The sequence below is a fragment of the Antechinus flavipes genome, chromosome 3 (genome assembly GCF_016432865.1).
Source record: "Antechinus flavipes isolate AdamAnt ecotype Samford, QLD, Australia chromosome 3, AdamAnt_v2, whole genome shotgun sequence".
In the NCBI taxonomy this organism is placed as follows: Eukaryota; Metazoa; Chordata; class Mammalia; order Dasyuromorphia; family Dasyuridae; genus Antechinus; species Antechinus flavipes.
In genome coordinates, this window is record NC_067400.1 from 421,823,608 (window position 1) to 421,838,200 (window position 14,593).

At 31.0% G+C, this 14,593-nt stretch overlaps 1 protein-coding gene across 1 annotated transcript in view; it reads right to left on the reverse strand.

The window, feature by feature from the left end:
- Nucleotides 1-14,593, reverse strand: part of UBR3 (ubiquitin protein ligase E3 component n-recognin 3) — a 266,439-nt gene that overhangs the window by 161,436 nt on the left and 90,410 nt on the right. The window contains exons 7-8 of the mRNA XM_051986192.1: nucleotides 11,610-11,740; nucleotides 8,288-8,516 (exon numbers count right to left, since the gene is read on the reverse strand). Coding sequence (XP_051842152.1) covers nucleotides 8,288-8,516; nucleotides 11,610-11,740 — 360 coding nt within the window. The remainder of the gene's footprint in view (nucleotides 1-8,287; nucleotides 8,517-11,609; nucleotides 11,741-14,593) is intronic.

Consider the following 14,593-nt stretch of genomic DNA (forward strand, 5'->3'; position numbering starts at 1 on the left):
AAAAAACAATAAGTTATTTCCCTGACTCTAATAAGTCTATTTTTCTCACCATTAAATAGGTCTGTGACTATCCCATCTTGTCAAACTCATTTGAATTTTAGTAGTATATATTAAGGTATTTTTATCTAACTACTACTTTTCTAAGGAAACCAATGAATTTGGATAATAACCGATATCAATTATTTATAAATAACATTTTTAAAAGATCTGGTATTAAAGATAAAAATGCAATAACTCAATTAAAATTCTTGTGTTTCAAAAAATGTTTTATAACATTTCATGATGTCTGTAAAGTTCTTTCTACTAAAAAAAAATTCTTGCATAAATATAGTCCCTCTAATCTAGTTACCCATGCACTTCTATTCATGGAAAGAATTTGCTACAGAGTATAGCAAATTTCTATGAAAAGGTCTCATTTCTAAAACAAAAGGAATAAATTCAAATTCATAAAAATAAGATCTATTCCCCAAATCATAAGTAGTCAGGCGATTGTGAACAAGCAGTTTTTGAAGACAGAAATCCAAATTATCTATAAACATATTTTTAAAGTTTCAAGTCACTAATAAATAGCAAAGTGCAAATTAAAGCAAGTCTGAAGTCACAAATCACATTCTTCAGGTTGATAAAGCTGACAAGAGATAAAAAAGTTGACAAATGCTGAAGGCCTGTAGAAAAAATAGTACACTAATACATTGCTGGGGAAGATAGGAATTGGCACAATGACTGTGAAAAGCAACTTGGAACCATATCCACAAAGTTTTTAAGATATGTATTCTTTTTAACATTACTAGTAGGTCTATACTTTAACGGATTAAATAAAGAAGGAAAGGACTCATATGTTCCAGTTACATTTATGGCAGCTAATATTGTAATGGCAAGAACTAGAAACCAAGGAGATACTCACCAACCATAGAATAACTAAACAAAATATAATATACAAATTTAATGAAATACTACTGTCCTATAAGAATATGAAGAAGGCAATTTCAGAGAAACCTGGGAAGACTTGTATGACCTGATAAAGAATGATGAAGTGAGAGCTAGAATAATTTATGTTACAATAACAACACTGTAAAGACAAACAACTTTGAAATATTTGGCAATACTCAATTGTATTGAGTATTAAGCAATACACAATTACCAATAACTTTTCCAAAGGACACATAATGAAACATACCACTCACTTCCTGATAGGAAGATGAAAGATTTGGGGTAAAAAGGGGAAACATTTTGGAAGATGAGAAATAAGAAATTTGCTTTGTGTAACTATCTATATTTGCTAAAAGAATTCTGTTTCATTTCCCAAGGAAGGGAGATGGGTGAGAGGAGAAAATAAATTTTTGCTAATAGAAAGAAAAATTTTTAAATTTAATTTTAAAATGTATTTACAAAAATGAATAAGGAAAGGGAATAAGCATTTAAGAGCCTACTCTGTGGCAGGCATTGTGCTAAGTCATTTAAAAATATTATTTTAGAGGCAGCTAGAAGGCACAGTGGATAGAGCACCAGCCTTGGAGTACAGAGAACCTGAGACAGCCTCAGACATTTAACACTTAATAGCTGGGTGACCCTGTGCAAATCACCTAATCCCATTTGCCTAAAAAAAAAAAAAAAAAAAAGATGAAAGATACGTAGATAGATAAATAATCTTTTATTATCTTCACAATAACTCTTTGAAGCAGATTTTATTATTCCTCCCTTTTAAAAAAATGAAGAAACTGATGTGGGTATTTCTCTGATTCTAAAAATTTATTTTTCTTTTCAATAAAAAGTCCTATGATTTTGTTAACACTCCCATCTTATTAAACTCATCTGAATTAATAATTAGCATCAATATAGATTTTTAAGATTTGTAAAATGCTTTACATATATTATCTAGTTCAATCCTCACAACAACCATGTGAAGGAGATATTCTTATTTTCCCCCATTTGCATATAAGTAAGTTATTGTTAAGTAAATTGGCAAGAGTCCCACAGTTTTATGTTTGAAGTAGGATCTAAACTCCAGATCCAGCTCTCTACTGCCACCTAGCAGCCATTTGAATATAAATGATAAATTTTAAGGTATCTTATTATTTTAACTACTCTAAGAAATCAATAAATATGTGGATATCAGTTATTTACAAATAAGATTTAAAAAAATACACAGGTATTAAAAATAAAAAGAGGGAAAAAGGCCCCAGGCCTGGAATTTAACCACGGTAAAGTATAAACACCTCTGAGCTAGCTCCTCAGAAACAACAAGTGGAGAACCCTGGGGCAAGCTGGGTATCTAGGCAGTGGTTCTCAAAGTATGGTGCAATGAATCCTGGAGGGTCTCTGAAATCCTTTCAGAGGGTCTACAAATTCAAAATTAGGGTTTTTTTCTATTTATGATAAATATCTATTATGTAACCCATATAAACAAAAATTCTTTGGACATATTCTTAATACTTGTAAATACCATAAAGATACTGAGAAAAAGACTTTGAGAACCACTGGAGAGTCTCATCAGGAAGCATAGAAACTTTCACAGTTTAACCTGAACAGTTTAAGAAGTCAGAGTTTGAGTCTGGAAAGACTGAGTGAACCTGGGCTGATCAGGAATACCAGGCCCAGCTGTGCCGCTGAGACACAGTCCTGCATGAAAAGGAATCAGTGCACAGGCATGAATGTACAGGTAGTGGAGCTGGAGTGCTGCTGGCTGTGGGCAGTTGATGGAGGATGGAATTCTTGATTTGGAGTTTCCAGATCAGAAGGCAGAGCTGAAGTGAAGCTAGAGGCATCATTCTGCCACCCCAGGATTATTATTTTTTTTTTTAAAGAGACAGAAAGAAAGAAAAGAACCAGCAAAGAAGAAAGAATTCCACCCTAGAAACTTACCATGAGAACAGGGAAGACCAGGTTCATTTTCAGAGGAGGACACTTACATAAAAAATGCATCCACCCCAAAGAGTAACAAATGAAATGACTCCCCACCCAGAGAGAATTAATAGAAAAACCATCCAAGAAAAACAAGATTAGGGAAAAAAAGAAAGTCAACCAACTAGAACTTGACATACAGTGCTTCAAAGATAAAAATAACTCTTTGAAAAATTAGAATTGGGCAGGGGGAAGCCAGTGAAGCTATAAGAGATCAACAAAACAGAATATAAAGAAAGAAAAAATAGAACAAAATGTGAAACACATTATAAGAAAAATGACACATCTCGAGAACAGATCAAAAAGGGAAAATATAAGAATAATTGGACTGTTTAAAAGTTGTAACCAAAAAAAGAACCTTGACATAATAATGCAAGAAATAATCCAAGAAAATTATCCTGGACTGATAGAATATGAAGGGAAGATAGAAACAGAAAAATCCACTGATCACCACCTCAATGAGATCCTTTGGGGAAATATTATTGCCAAATTTTGAAATCTCCATCAGTGAGAAAATTTTGCAAGAAACTAGGAAAAAAAAAAAAAAAACAACTCAAATATGCTGGAGCTACAATTAAAATTGTATAGGACTTAGCAGCCACAATAAAAGACCACAGGTCCAGAAATCATAATTACCAAGAATCAAAAGAACTAGACCTGTGACCAAAAATATCATATCCAGAAAAATTATCTATAATATTAAATAATAACAAATGAACATTGAATGAACTTGGAGATTTTCAGGACTTTCTATCAAACAAACCCAAACTTAATGGGAAATTTCATATAGGAGTCAATACCAAAGATAAATTTCAAGAAACTCAATATGGACCAATTGTTTATGTTTTTTACATGAGAAATATATAAAATGTGTTTAAGATTGATATTAACAATAGGGTAGTTCAAAAGAAAGATTGGGGCAAAGTAAGGTAAAAACAGTAATTATGTTATACAAATGAGGTGCAGACAAAGAATAGACACAGAGGCATTAGAGTGGGGAGGAGGGCTTGTAGTTCTGAAAACCTACTCATTTTGGGAATGGGTTAAATAGGCAATGCTATATATACATATATACCATGAAGGATATAGCATCCTCCAAAATCTATAACGAAATAAGCAAGGAGGGATAGGTGGATAGAGAAGCAAAGGGTGAGAAAAGAAGACAAGGGAGAGATTCATGAGCAGGAGGAAGTTAAGTAACAGCAAGGCAAATTAAGGAGCAAAAATAAAGCAACGAGTCAGCAGGCATAGGAAAGATATGTGATATATGTATGGTGGGGGGCGGGGGAGGGGGGAGAGTGTGTATGTATATGTATGTATATGTATGTATACACACACACACACATATACGTGTGTGTGTGTGTGTGTGTGTGTGTGTGTGTACACATACATATATCCTTTTTTAAGTATAGCCTACCTGGTGGGGGATAAGGAGAAAAAAGAATAAAATATAAAAAGGTGCGAAACAGAGAACAAAAGAACAATTTACAAGGAAATAAAGAAAAATGGACACTCATGAATATAATTTCTTTACTAATATATATATTTTCTTGAACCGTTATATATTTTTAATCCTTCCTGATGATCTGCTGGGCACATGACAATGTTCTCTTTTATTTCATTTTGTATTCCTTTTCTATTTTTTTCCTTAAAAATAAACAAACTATTTTTTTAAAAAGATAATAGAAGGGCTAAAAAAATTCAAGTCTTTTGCCTCAGAAAAAAACTCAAACCTTTAGGATATTTCAGGATTAATATTTATAAACTTCAAAAAAAAAGTTTTTCTTCTATACAGTTTTTCCTAATTCAGTTAAATTCAAGTCATTGTGCTACCACGATCAAACAAAAATTTATTGGGTCTATCTACTATGTATAAGGCACTATGCTAAGTGTTGAGGATACAAAAAGAGGGAAAAGACAATTCCTGCTTTGAAGGAGCTCTGTAAGAGATGTAAACAAATATTTCATGGACAAAAAAAAATCTACATACAAGATAGATAGGAAATAACTGGGAAGGAAGGCACTACAATTAAGAGAGACTGGGAAAAGGCTTCCTATAAAAGATGGGATTTTAGTTGGGACTTCCAAAAAGACAGGAAATCAGCAGAGAGAGATGAAGAGGATGATTCTACTAGAAATGGGGGGAAATGCCCAGGACTGGGAGATGGAGTGTCTTATTCATGGAACAGTCGGGAGGTCAGAGTCACTAGATCAAAGAATATGCATAGGAAAGTAAGGCATATGAAGACTTGGAAAGGTAGGCAGTAGCTAGACTTGAAAGGATTTTGAATACCAAAAGACTTTATATTTAATCCTGGAGGCATTAGAAAGTCACTGAGGTTTATTCAGGTAGGGGTGGTGGAGGGGGTAATATGGTTGGACCTGTGCTTTAGCAAAATCACTTTTGTGGCTGAATGAAGGCTATATTGGAGTAGGGAGAAACCTCAGCCAGGCAGACCCACCAGCAGGCTATTTCAATAAATTAGACGTGAAGTGGTAAGGGCCTACCCAAAGTGATAACAGAATCAGAGGAAGGAAGGAGGCATATTTGAGAGAAGTTTCAAAGATGAAATTAGCAGGCCTATGGCAGCAGATTATATGGGTGAGGGGAGGGGGTCAATCATACTTTTTAAAAAAAAAAATAGCTACATAACAATATATAAGAATAGGATCCAACCTGATATCAAAAAGTATGTCATATTTAACTGAAATCAAATTACAATGCATATAAGAAGACTACTGACTCAGATACAAATTTGTTCCTAATCCTGGGTCTAACACTCCTATTCTGAAATTTGCCTGGAGATCTTTAATAACATCAAAAGATCAGAACTTACACTTTTATCTAAATTGAAATGGCACCTATACCTACTGCGGGTATAGGAAACAACCGTTCAGTGATGATTTAGTGTAGTAAGTACAAATTAATAACTCACAACATTTTCCCTCAAACCTTTTTGTAAAGTTTAATGACAGGGATAATAAGTCAATACCAAAAAAGTGAGTGACAACCACTGCTAAAAGAGACTAGAATACTAATCAATAAATCCAATTTGAGAAACTGTAAGAAGCAACTTTCTTTCCCCACAGCAACTTCACAAAAAGTCTGCCAGCAATCCAAGGGCAAAGCCAACACCAGAAAAGGCAAACAAATAGACCAATAAGGGACCAGTGGTAGGGTGCAGCCCATGAGATTTGGTATCTGAAAAGAGCAAGAGAGAAGGATGCTTTGCAAGGGGTTATAAACATACACAGGAAGCTCCAGGGACTAGCAATGACCAAGGCTGACAAGTCTGATACAGAAACACTAAGACCAGCAACTCAGAATTCCAGAATCCCTAGTATTTAGTCTTTACCTACAAAAAAGTCTGGAAAAACCAAAATTCCAAACCCTGAAGATATAAGAATTTCTCACATAAATTCAGGGTGAGAATCCAGGGCTACTGACCACCCTCAGTCAAAAGCATGGTACAAAATTAGGACTGGGTTGGGCAGGGAAAGCCTCAATTCAGGAAAGATCACTGAGCCAAAAACATCAACCAAAAATCACTTCAAACCCAGAGATTCCTAAAAAGAGAGAGACAGATAAAGACAGAGAGAGTATAATTCTGTAATTGAAAAAAAAAAAAAGAATATAATAGGAAAAAGTTAATTTTCTATAAGGACTATATGGTTAACTAAAAGAAATTAAGAGATTAAAAAAGAAATAAAAATAAAAGCTCTGGAAAAAAGAATTAAGAGAATAGCTCAAATGAGAAAGTACTAAACTTTCCTCAAATAACAAGATTCCCTGAAAAATAAAATGCATCAGAGATCAATGACTACTTGAGACAGCAAGAACAATTAGTACAAAATCAAAAGATTGAAAAAGTACCATTATATGTATGTATATATCTATATATAAACATACATACACATATATGAAATAATATAGATGTAAAGCAATGATGATATTTAAAAAAAAAACAGCTCTGGAAAAGAGGTCAAAGATTAACTTAGGAATCATTTTGGACTTTCTGAAAAACATGACAAAAAAATTTTTTTTTTAATCTGGATACTACTTCAAGTAATCATAAATGAAACTGCCCAGATCTATTAGAAACATAGGCAAAGTAAATATAGAAAGAGTTCCAATCATTTCTTGAAATAAATCCTAAAAACAAAAACTTCCAGAATTTCACAGGTAAAATCCACAATTACCAGATTTTCTCTCCCCAAAAGTCAATGAGAAGCCAAAAAGGGAGCTTAAGCACAATATCCTATAATCAGGATCAAAAAAAGACTTAAGTACTTTTCATTTAAAAGCAGTAATAAAGTCAGAATCACTAGATCAAAGAATATAAATAGAAGAGTAAGGCATATGAAGACTGGAAAAGTAGGAGGTAGCTAGATTAGAAAGGATTTTGAATACCAAAAGATTTTGTTAGCTTCTGCTAAACACATATATAAAGCACAAGTATAAGGCCTACAAAATAATGCTCACATTTTAGAACATGATGAAGTCAAAGCTGTTCTTACCATATTCTGAACTCCCAGACTTACAAGTCTAAACTTAGTTTTTGAACCTGAGAACAAGAAGATGGACCATATAATATATGGAAGCAATAAAACAAGGCTTAATGGTCATGTTTTATTTCTGCTATCCTTTTGTTTCTTTAAGTCAAGGAGAACAGTCCTGAAAGAAGAGCAGTATTAGAAGGTATATGTGAAGAGTACAGCAAAAAAAAAAAAAAAAATAAGAAGAAAAATTCAAAAAGAAAGATTAGAAACACAGATATTAAAGAACTAGAAAGAATATAGCAGGTAAATTAGAAACACATATGTAAAAAGTGAATATAATATAGGTTTATCAAAGAGAGAAATACAAAAAAAAGTGAAAGCAGAAAGAGAAGTTCTTCCAGGCAAGGAGAAAATTGTATGTTAGGGGATGGAATAAGGAAGGACAAGAAATGATGTACTCAAATTCGAAGAGCATTGGACTCAGCAGGCAAAAATTCCGGATCTGCCCAGCTTGGACATGTCCTGACTATAGAATCCAAGGCAAATCAAAGCCCTGGTAAAATAAAGAAAATATTTGTAAATCTTGTAATTGTTGTACAGGGTGATTTGCAAAGCTTCAAGTAGAATAAAGAATTCTATGATCATATATTTAGAACTAAGAAGGATCTTATAAGATCATCTAAGTCAGCATTTCAGAGGAAGAAACTGAAATTAAGAGAGATAAGTAACTTGACCAAGACCACACAGCTAATAAGCCTAAGAAAAGCTGATCTCCAGTATTCTAGCACTCTTCCTACTATGCCAACCAAACCAAAATGGGAGCTATTAAAATTATAAAAATATAAAAAGAATTTATAACAACAAAATGGGCACAATGTAATTTTACCTTGCAGTTCACTTTTAATAAGGCAACTCTCCATCATGTATAATAAAACAGTGACCATAATATCCAGCAATTGGCATTCTTCTGTTACTTGTCTTGCCAGTTCCTCATTGCTGAATAGCTGAACACTAATATGCACAATTCTGTTAGACATTGTGTCTGATTCATGACTTTTCTTCAGTGTTTTCATAATAAAAGCATAATGCTGGACAAAGGTTTTTGTAAAAGCAATCTGCAAAAAAAAAAAAAAAAGTTTTTTTTAATTTTAAAAAAGTATTCTCTAGCATGTAATATTTGCAGCCATTATTATAAAAATGTCATAAAAAAATTCTATAAGCTATAAAGATGAAAGAATAGCTATTTTAAAATTAAAGCCTGAGCAACTTCTACTACTATTATACGTGAATATAATATACTCCTTCTCTTTGTTCACAAATCTATAGCAACAATATGCAATAGAATAAGTTTCTCTCATCTACCTTATAAATGTCAGAAGCCCAATCCAATACTTCAAACAACAGCAGCAGTTGTATAGTTTAAGTTACCAGCATGGTGGGTCAATATGATTACTCTTAAAAAAAAAAAATATGCTTACTTTCCTTTCATCTGAGAGTAGGTCACGAGTTTTACAAAATATTGCAATATTGCCTCCATGCCATCTGTTTTTCCTACTTCAAATCTCTCTATAGATTTTTATTTTACATCATTCACTTAATAAATAAGACATACCAAAAAAATGGGATCACTATATTAAAGTTCCTTTCCAAAAGGCTTCAATGAGAACCAATATATCAATTTTCTAAATTAATTTATTTTCATATATTGTTTGGTCATTCACTCATATCTAATACTTCTTGATCTCCTCGACCATTTTCATATAACTCAGTGCTTAATACTTACTCCAAAAGAGGGTATTTTATAGTACCATAACTATATTAGGTATTTAATATGAATCTTCTGAACAAACAAAAATATAGCAAATACTATAAAGAAATTTTCTAATGGAAGTATTAATTTTTATGGTCACATTTTTCTTTTGTATTTACTATATAGTCAATTTACAATCATCTTAGCTAAGGGAAAACAGCATTAGCTTATACAATTAAAATTTACCAATCACTTACTAAATTGGGTTAGGCAAAACTTCCACAGCAGGAATACTACCAAGGAAGCCACAATTTAACCACACCACAGAGAAGAAACTGCTGGGCATTAAAAATTGTTCTGAAGTACATACTCTCCTTCCTTCCCCTTATACCTCATCAAAAAAACCCAAAAAAACAAAAACCTTTCACCCTTTCTTCAGAAGCTAATCAAAAATGAAACCATAGTTCATCTATAAAATTTCTGTCCTTACAGTGAATCTACTATAATGGCATATGGATTATGCAACATAATCTGCTGACAATAGACATTTCTATCAATGATTAATCAAAAATTTTTCTTTCTAATAATGCTACAATATATAGGATTTCTCTGTGAATATCCAGTTTTCCAATGTTATCTTATCTATAAAGTATTGATTCTTAAGTCAAAAGTTACCTGACTCAAGTTCCTTTACCATACCTATAACAAATACCAAAGAATTAAGATTTTACTTCTCACAAGATAAATGGAAAAAATTAATTAATTGAACTCAATAAATATTAATTTAATCCCTAAATTTGTATAAGGCAATTGTTTGTTTTCTGTATGATCTGTTATACAGTATCAGTATTTACAAATCTTTATAGGAATAGTAAATGAATTACACATGAAGTACTTGAACAACAATTCCATTTAAAACAAACAGAAATGACAAAAAACTATTTCTTTAGGGAAATCCTTCAGAATATCTACTATAACTTGAGCTTCTTTTTGTTTAAAGAATAAAAGTTGTCAATAGTATTTTTAATGCTGAAACAGCTATGTATTTAACAAATTATGATTTAAAGTAAAAAAGCCCACCCCTATAATAAAAAATGTAATCAAATCTCAATTATTCAGGAACTGATCTAATTTATGAATCACTTAGTCCCTTTATTTCAATCCTTCTTCCTCTCCCTATTTCCTCTCACTGGCCATTATTAATAAATACACTCACTCATCTAACAAAAAATGAAATGAACAGAAACCGGTTCATTTAATAACTAACTAAAACATTTAGTGAAGGAGAATGAAGTTATTGTTTAAAATGACATTTTTTCATATATGAATTTCTATTTATTCATGCCATCTGTGAGTCCTATGGATAATCAAGAACTGATCGTATTATTATTTCACCAGTGCTCTTCACCCTTCTCTCCTAAAAATGAAGTAACCTTGAATACTGATAGAAGTTCAATATATAATTATTACTTGATAAAATATTTAAGAGCCTAGACAAAGAGTCTTTTATACAAAAGCAGCAGAAAGAAAAAAGAAAATACGTGATCTAAAACATAAAATGATTTGCTGCCAAATCCAATGGTATATAATCAGAGAATCATATAAATAAGCATTTTTCTAAACATAAGTGAACTAGTGGGTCTCTTCAAATTAAATATGACCTAAAATGTTTAAGGGAAATAGATTTTTTTTAATTTATTTAAACCAATTTAGTGTTACTTATATAAACTGTCTTAAAAGGTTATGTGTTCATCAATTCAAGTAAACTTTCTGCAAGTTAATCTGAAAATTTGAGAAGGCAGATTCAAACTTATTTTTTCATGAAATAATTTATATATAATCATAATAGCTAAATAGCTAAAGCAATTATTTCACAGTATTTTGCTTCACATTTCTATTGATTTGTTTTTCCTCTTCATACTATGGCAGCAATACTTTTTTCTATCTAACAAAACATTATTGCTTCAACTGTAAGATCTACAAACTACACTGGCACCAAAAAAAGAGTTTTATAACCTTCATATTTTCTGTTGCCAAAGCAGAGATAAGCAATAAAAAGATAAATATGATTTGCCAGACTTCCAAAACACCAACATCAGAGAAGTAATCTCATAGTTTCAAGAGATGAAATGAGACAGAGCTAAATACGCAAACGAATCTGAGGTCTTTAGACCATGGAGATGGGGACAAAAAGGATTTTCTCCCCAACCTAAGGAGATATTAAACAGGAACTCTAGCGGAGTGCAACATGCAGCTTTGATTCCATTTATTCTCTCTAATTTAACAGTAAAAAGAAATTAACATGTGTCCTGTGACTTAAAATGTGATATCAGTTGTCATCTTCAACACAATAAAGCATCCTCAATGCCTAAAATACTACCATAAATGTTAAAAGAATGCTTAGTAGAGAAAAGGAAAAGAAGGAAGTATAAATTTAGAAAGAAATAATTTAAGATACCTTATAATCTTGATCTGGTAGCATGTTGAGTAAGAAAGTTACCATCTTTTGTGGAAATTCATATTTTATAGTCCAAAATAATAATTCTTCTAGAAAACTTTTATGTTTCAAAACATCCATAATAGATTGATCTGTATGAAAAGGAAAATTGTTTCACCAGATTTAGATGGCCCCAAAGCATTTAAACTGCTTTACAATAAAACTTACATTACATTTAAAGTGTTTTATATTAAAATTAATATTATATCATTAATGTAAAGAATATTTAAATAACTAAATATCAGCAACATATTATCAATACATACCTAAGAATCAAACCCTGACTTTTATGAGATTCAACCAAAATATATTAACATAAATCAAAAAAACTGATATAAAAATAATTTAACATATTTGGAAATTTGAATCATTAAACATGATCTGGGTCTTGGGAATCAAAAGTAGAAGTTCTAGCTCTTCAGAATTATTAGCAAACTAACAAATAACATTCAAAATAAAGCCAATTTATAGCATTCAAAATTATTTTAAAACAAACTAATTTCAAATGTTGCCAAAAAAAAAAAAAAAAGTATACAACCAACCATAACAGAAAAGGATTTGAGAAAGGGAGGTTTTGAAATCTATAGGGAAAAAAAAATCCCCTTAGTTCTATAATCATCCTGAATCATGCTAAATTATAACAAAGGTCCTAAGTCATTACCAACATAACTAGGTAATACTTCCTTAAAGAACAATTCCTTAAAATAATGCCATTGATGTTTCCTTTATTCATATTTGAGTAACAACTTAAAGATTTTCCTTTGGTCTGAATATTTTTCATTTTTTAACTAATTATTTTTATTTTTTAATATCAGGTAAATCCTTATTTAAAAGTAGCAAAAAGTGGTAAAGAGATTTTTTTTCTGAAAACTAAAAATTTAAAAACTAATTATCTCTGTGACTTCTTCATTAAAGCCCTGAAAGTTCTTTTCAAGTAGTTTAATTTTATAGGATATACTTAAATTCCAGTCCTTCACATAAAATTTTCTGAAAGTCTCCACATATAAATGACCACCTCTGTAAGTGTCTTCTTTCCACCTAAAAAGTACCACAAGAGTTGCTTAAGTTAATTGTTATTAGCTAATACAAAGCTCAATGTTAAACTTCTATTTTATAGTGTCTCTTTATTTTGTTTTCTGATTTGGTTTCCTTAGGTTTACAATTGACACTTATTTTTTAAAAGATTTGTTTAAAAAAAAAATCAATCTTACTTATATAACATATGGAAGACCCAGCTGTTTTTTATTAACAGGATTATTCTCCAAAATTGAGAAAGAAAATATGCCATAAAATTCCATTCTGACACAGACATCTTAATATCTAAACTTTGGAAAGACAAAGCAAATAAAGAGAATTATATAACTATCATTTGTCAATGTCAATTTAAAAATTTTCTGTAAAATCTTGGCAAAAAGATGAAGGGAATTTATTCAAAACTTACTAAGATAAAGTTGTATTTATACCAAAGACAAAAGAATAATTCAACATTAAATGGGCATATTCATACTGAAAAGAAAAATATCTTAAATTATATGATATCAATAGATACTGAAAAAGCTTTTGCTAAAGTACAACAGTCATTTCTTCTTTAAAAAATAAATCTCCTGGGGCAGCTAGATGATACAACGGATAGAGCATCAGTCATGTCAGGAGTCAGGAGGAACCGAGTTCAAATACAGCCTGAAGTACAACACTTATTACCTGTGTAGCCCTGATTATTTGACTTAAGCCCAACAGCCTTGCCCCCCCCAAAAAAAAATTGATTTTTTTTTAAAACTACAAAGAATAGGCATAGAATGGGCTTTTAAAACATGATTCTAACGTATGTATCAAAACTAAAAATTATTTCCAACAGAGAAATTCCAAAAGCTTTACCAATCAATACTGGAGCAAAGCAAGGAAAGAATCTTTCCCAACTTTAATTTGAAACAGTTTTTAAAATGCCAACACTAATAGTAAAATAAGAGAAAAAAATTAAAGACATAAATGAGATAAGAGACTATTCCTATTTACTGACAACATGATATCATTTACATGGAAAATCCTGAAGAAACATCAAAAAACTGAGACAATTAAAAGCTTCAGAAAAACTTCAGGACTCAAAATAAATCCACAGAAACCAACAGTATTTTTAGACGGCAATGTTAAAAAAAAAAAAAATGCAATGAGCAATAATATATGGAAATTCCATTCAAGATAATTCTACACTAAAAACCTACACAGAAATTTTTTTTTCTAAATCCTTAAAGAACTCAGAGTGAATTAGGTAACTAGAAATATTTAGCACTTATGACTTATCCATGATAATGTAATAAAAATTACATCATCTAAAGTTAATTTCAATATTTTACACTACAGTAATCAAAGTAACAAAAAGACTAGCTAAGAGTCTTTGATCTGCTAAGAGTTCAAGAAAAAAATGACATTTGGAGAAACAAAAAATCTAAAATATCAAGAAAAATAAAAATTAAGTAGGAATGAAAGGGGAATTGTACATATCATAAAACAATTACCCACTTACCATTAAAAATATTCAGTACTGGTTACATAGAATAATGATCAGAGAAACAGACGAGATAAACAAGAATCAGAAACAAATGAACTGAATAATCCACCGTTGGATCAACTTGCAACATAAATTACCTGGTGAAGAACTCATTATTTGACAAGAAATTCTTATAAAACTGGAAAGTATCTGAAAGAAATTAAGCTTAAACCAACATCTTATAAACATCCCACAATACATCCAAAATAGATGCATGACTTGAATGCTAAAGGCTATATCACACACTCATAAAAAAGAAAAATTGAGGAATCAGATCAAGTACCTAGATCAACTATAACTATAGATGCAGGGTGAATTACAAAACAAATAAGGAATAGAATTGGTCATAAAAGATGAAATAGGTTATTTTTGCTTATATGTAATTGAAAAGTTTTATCAT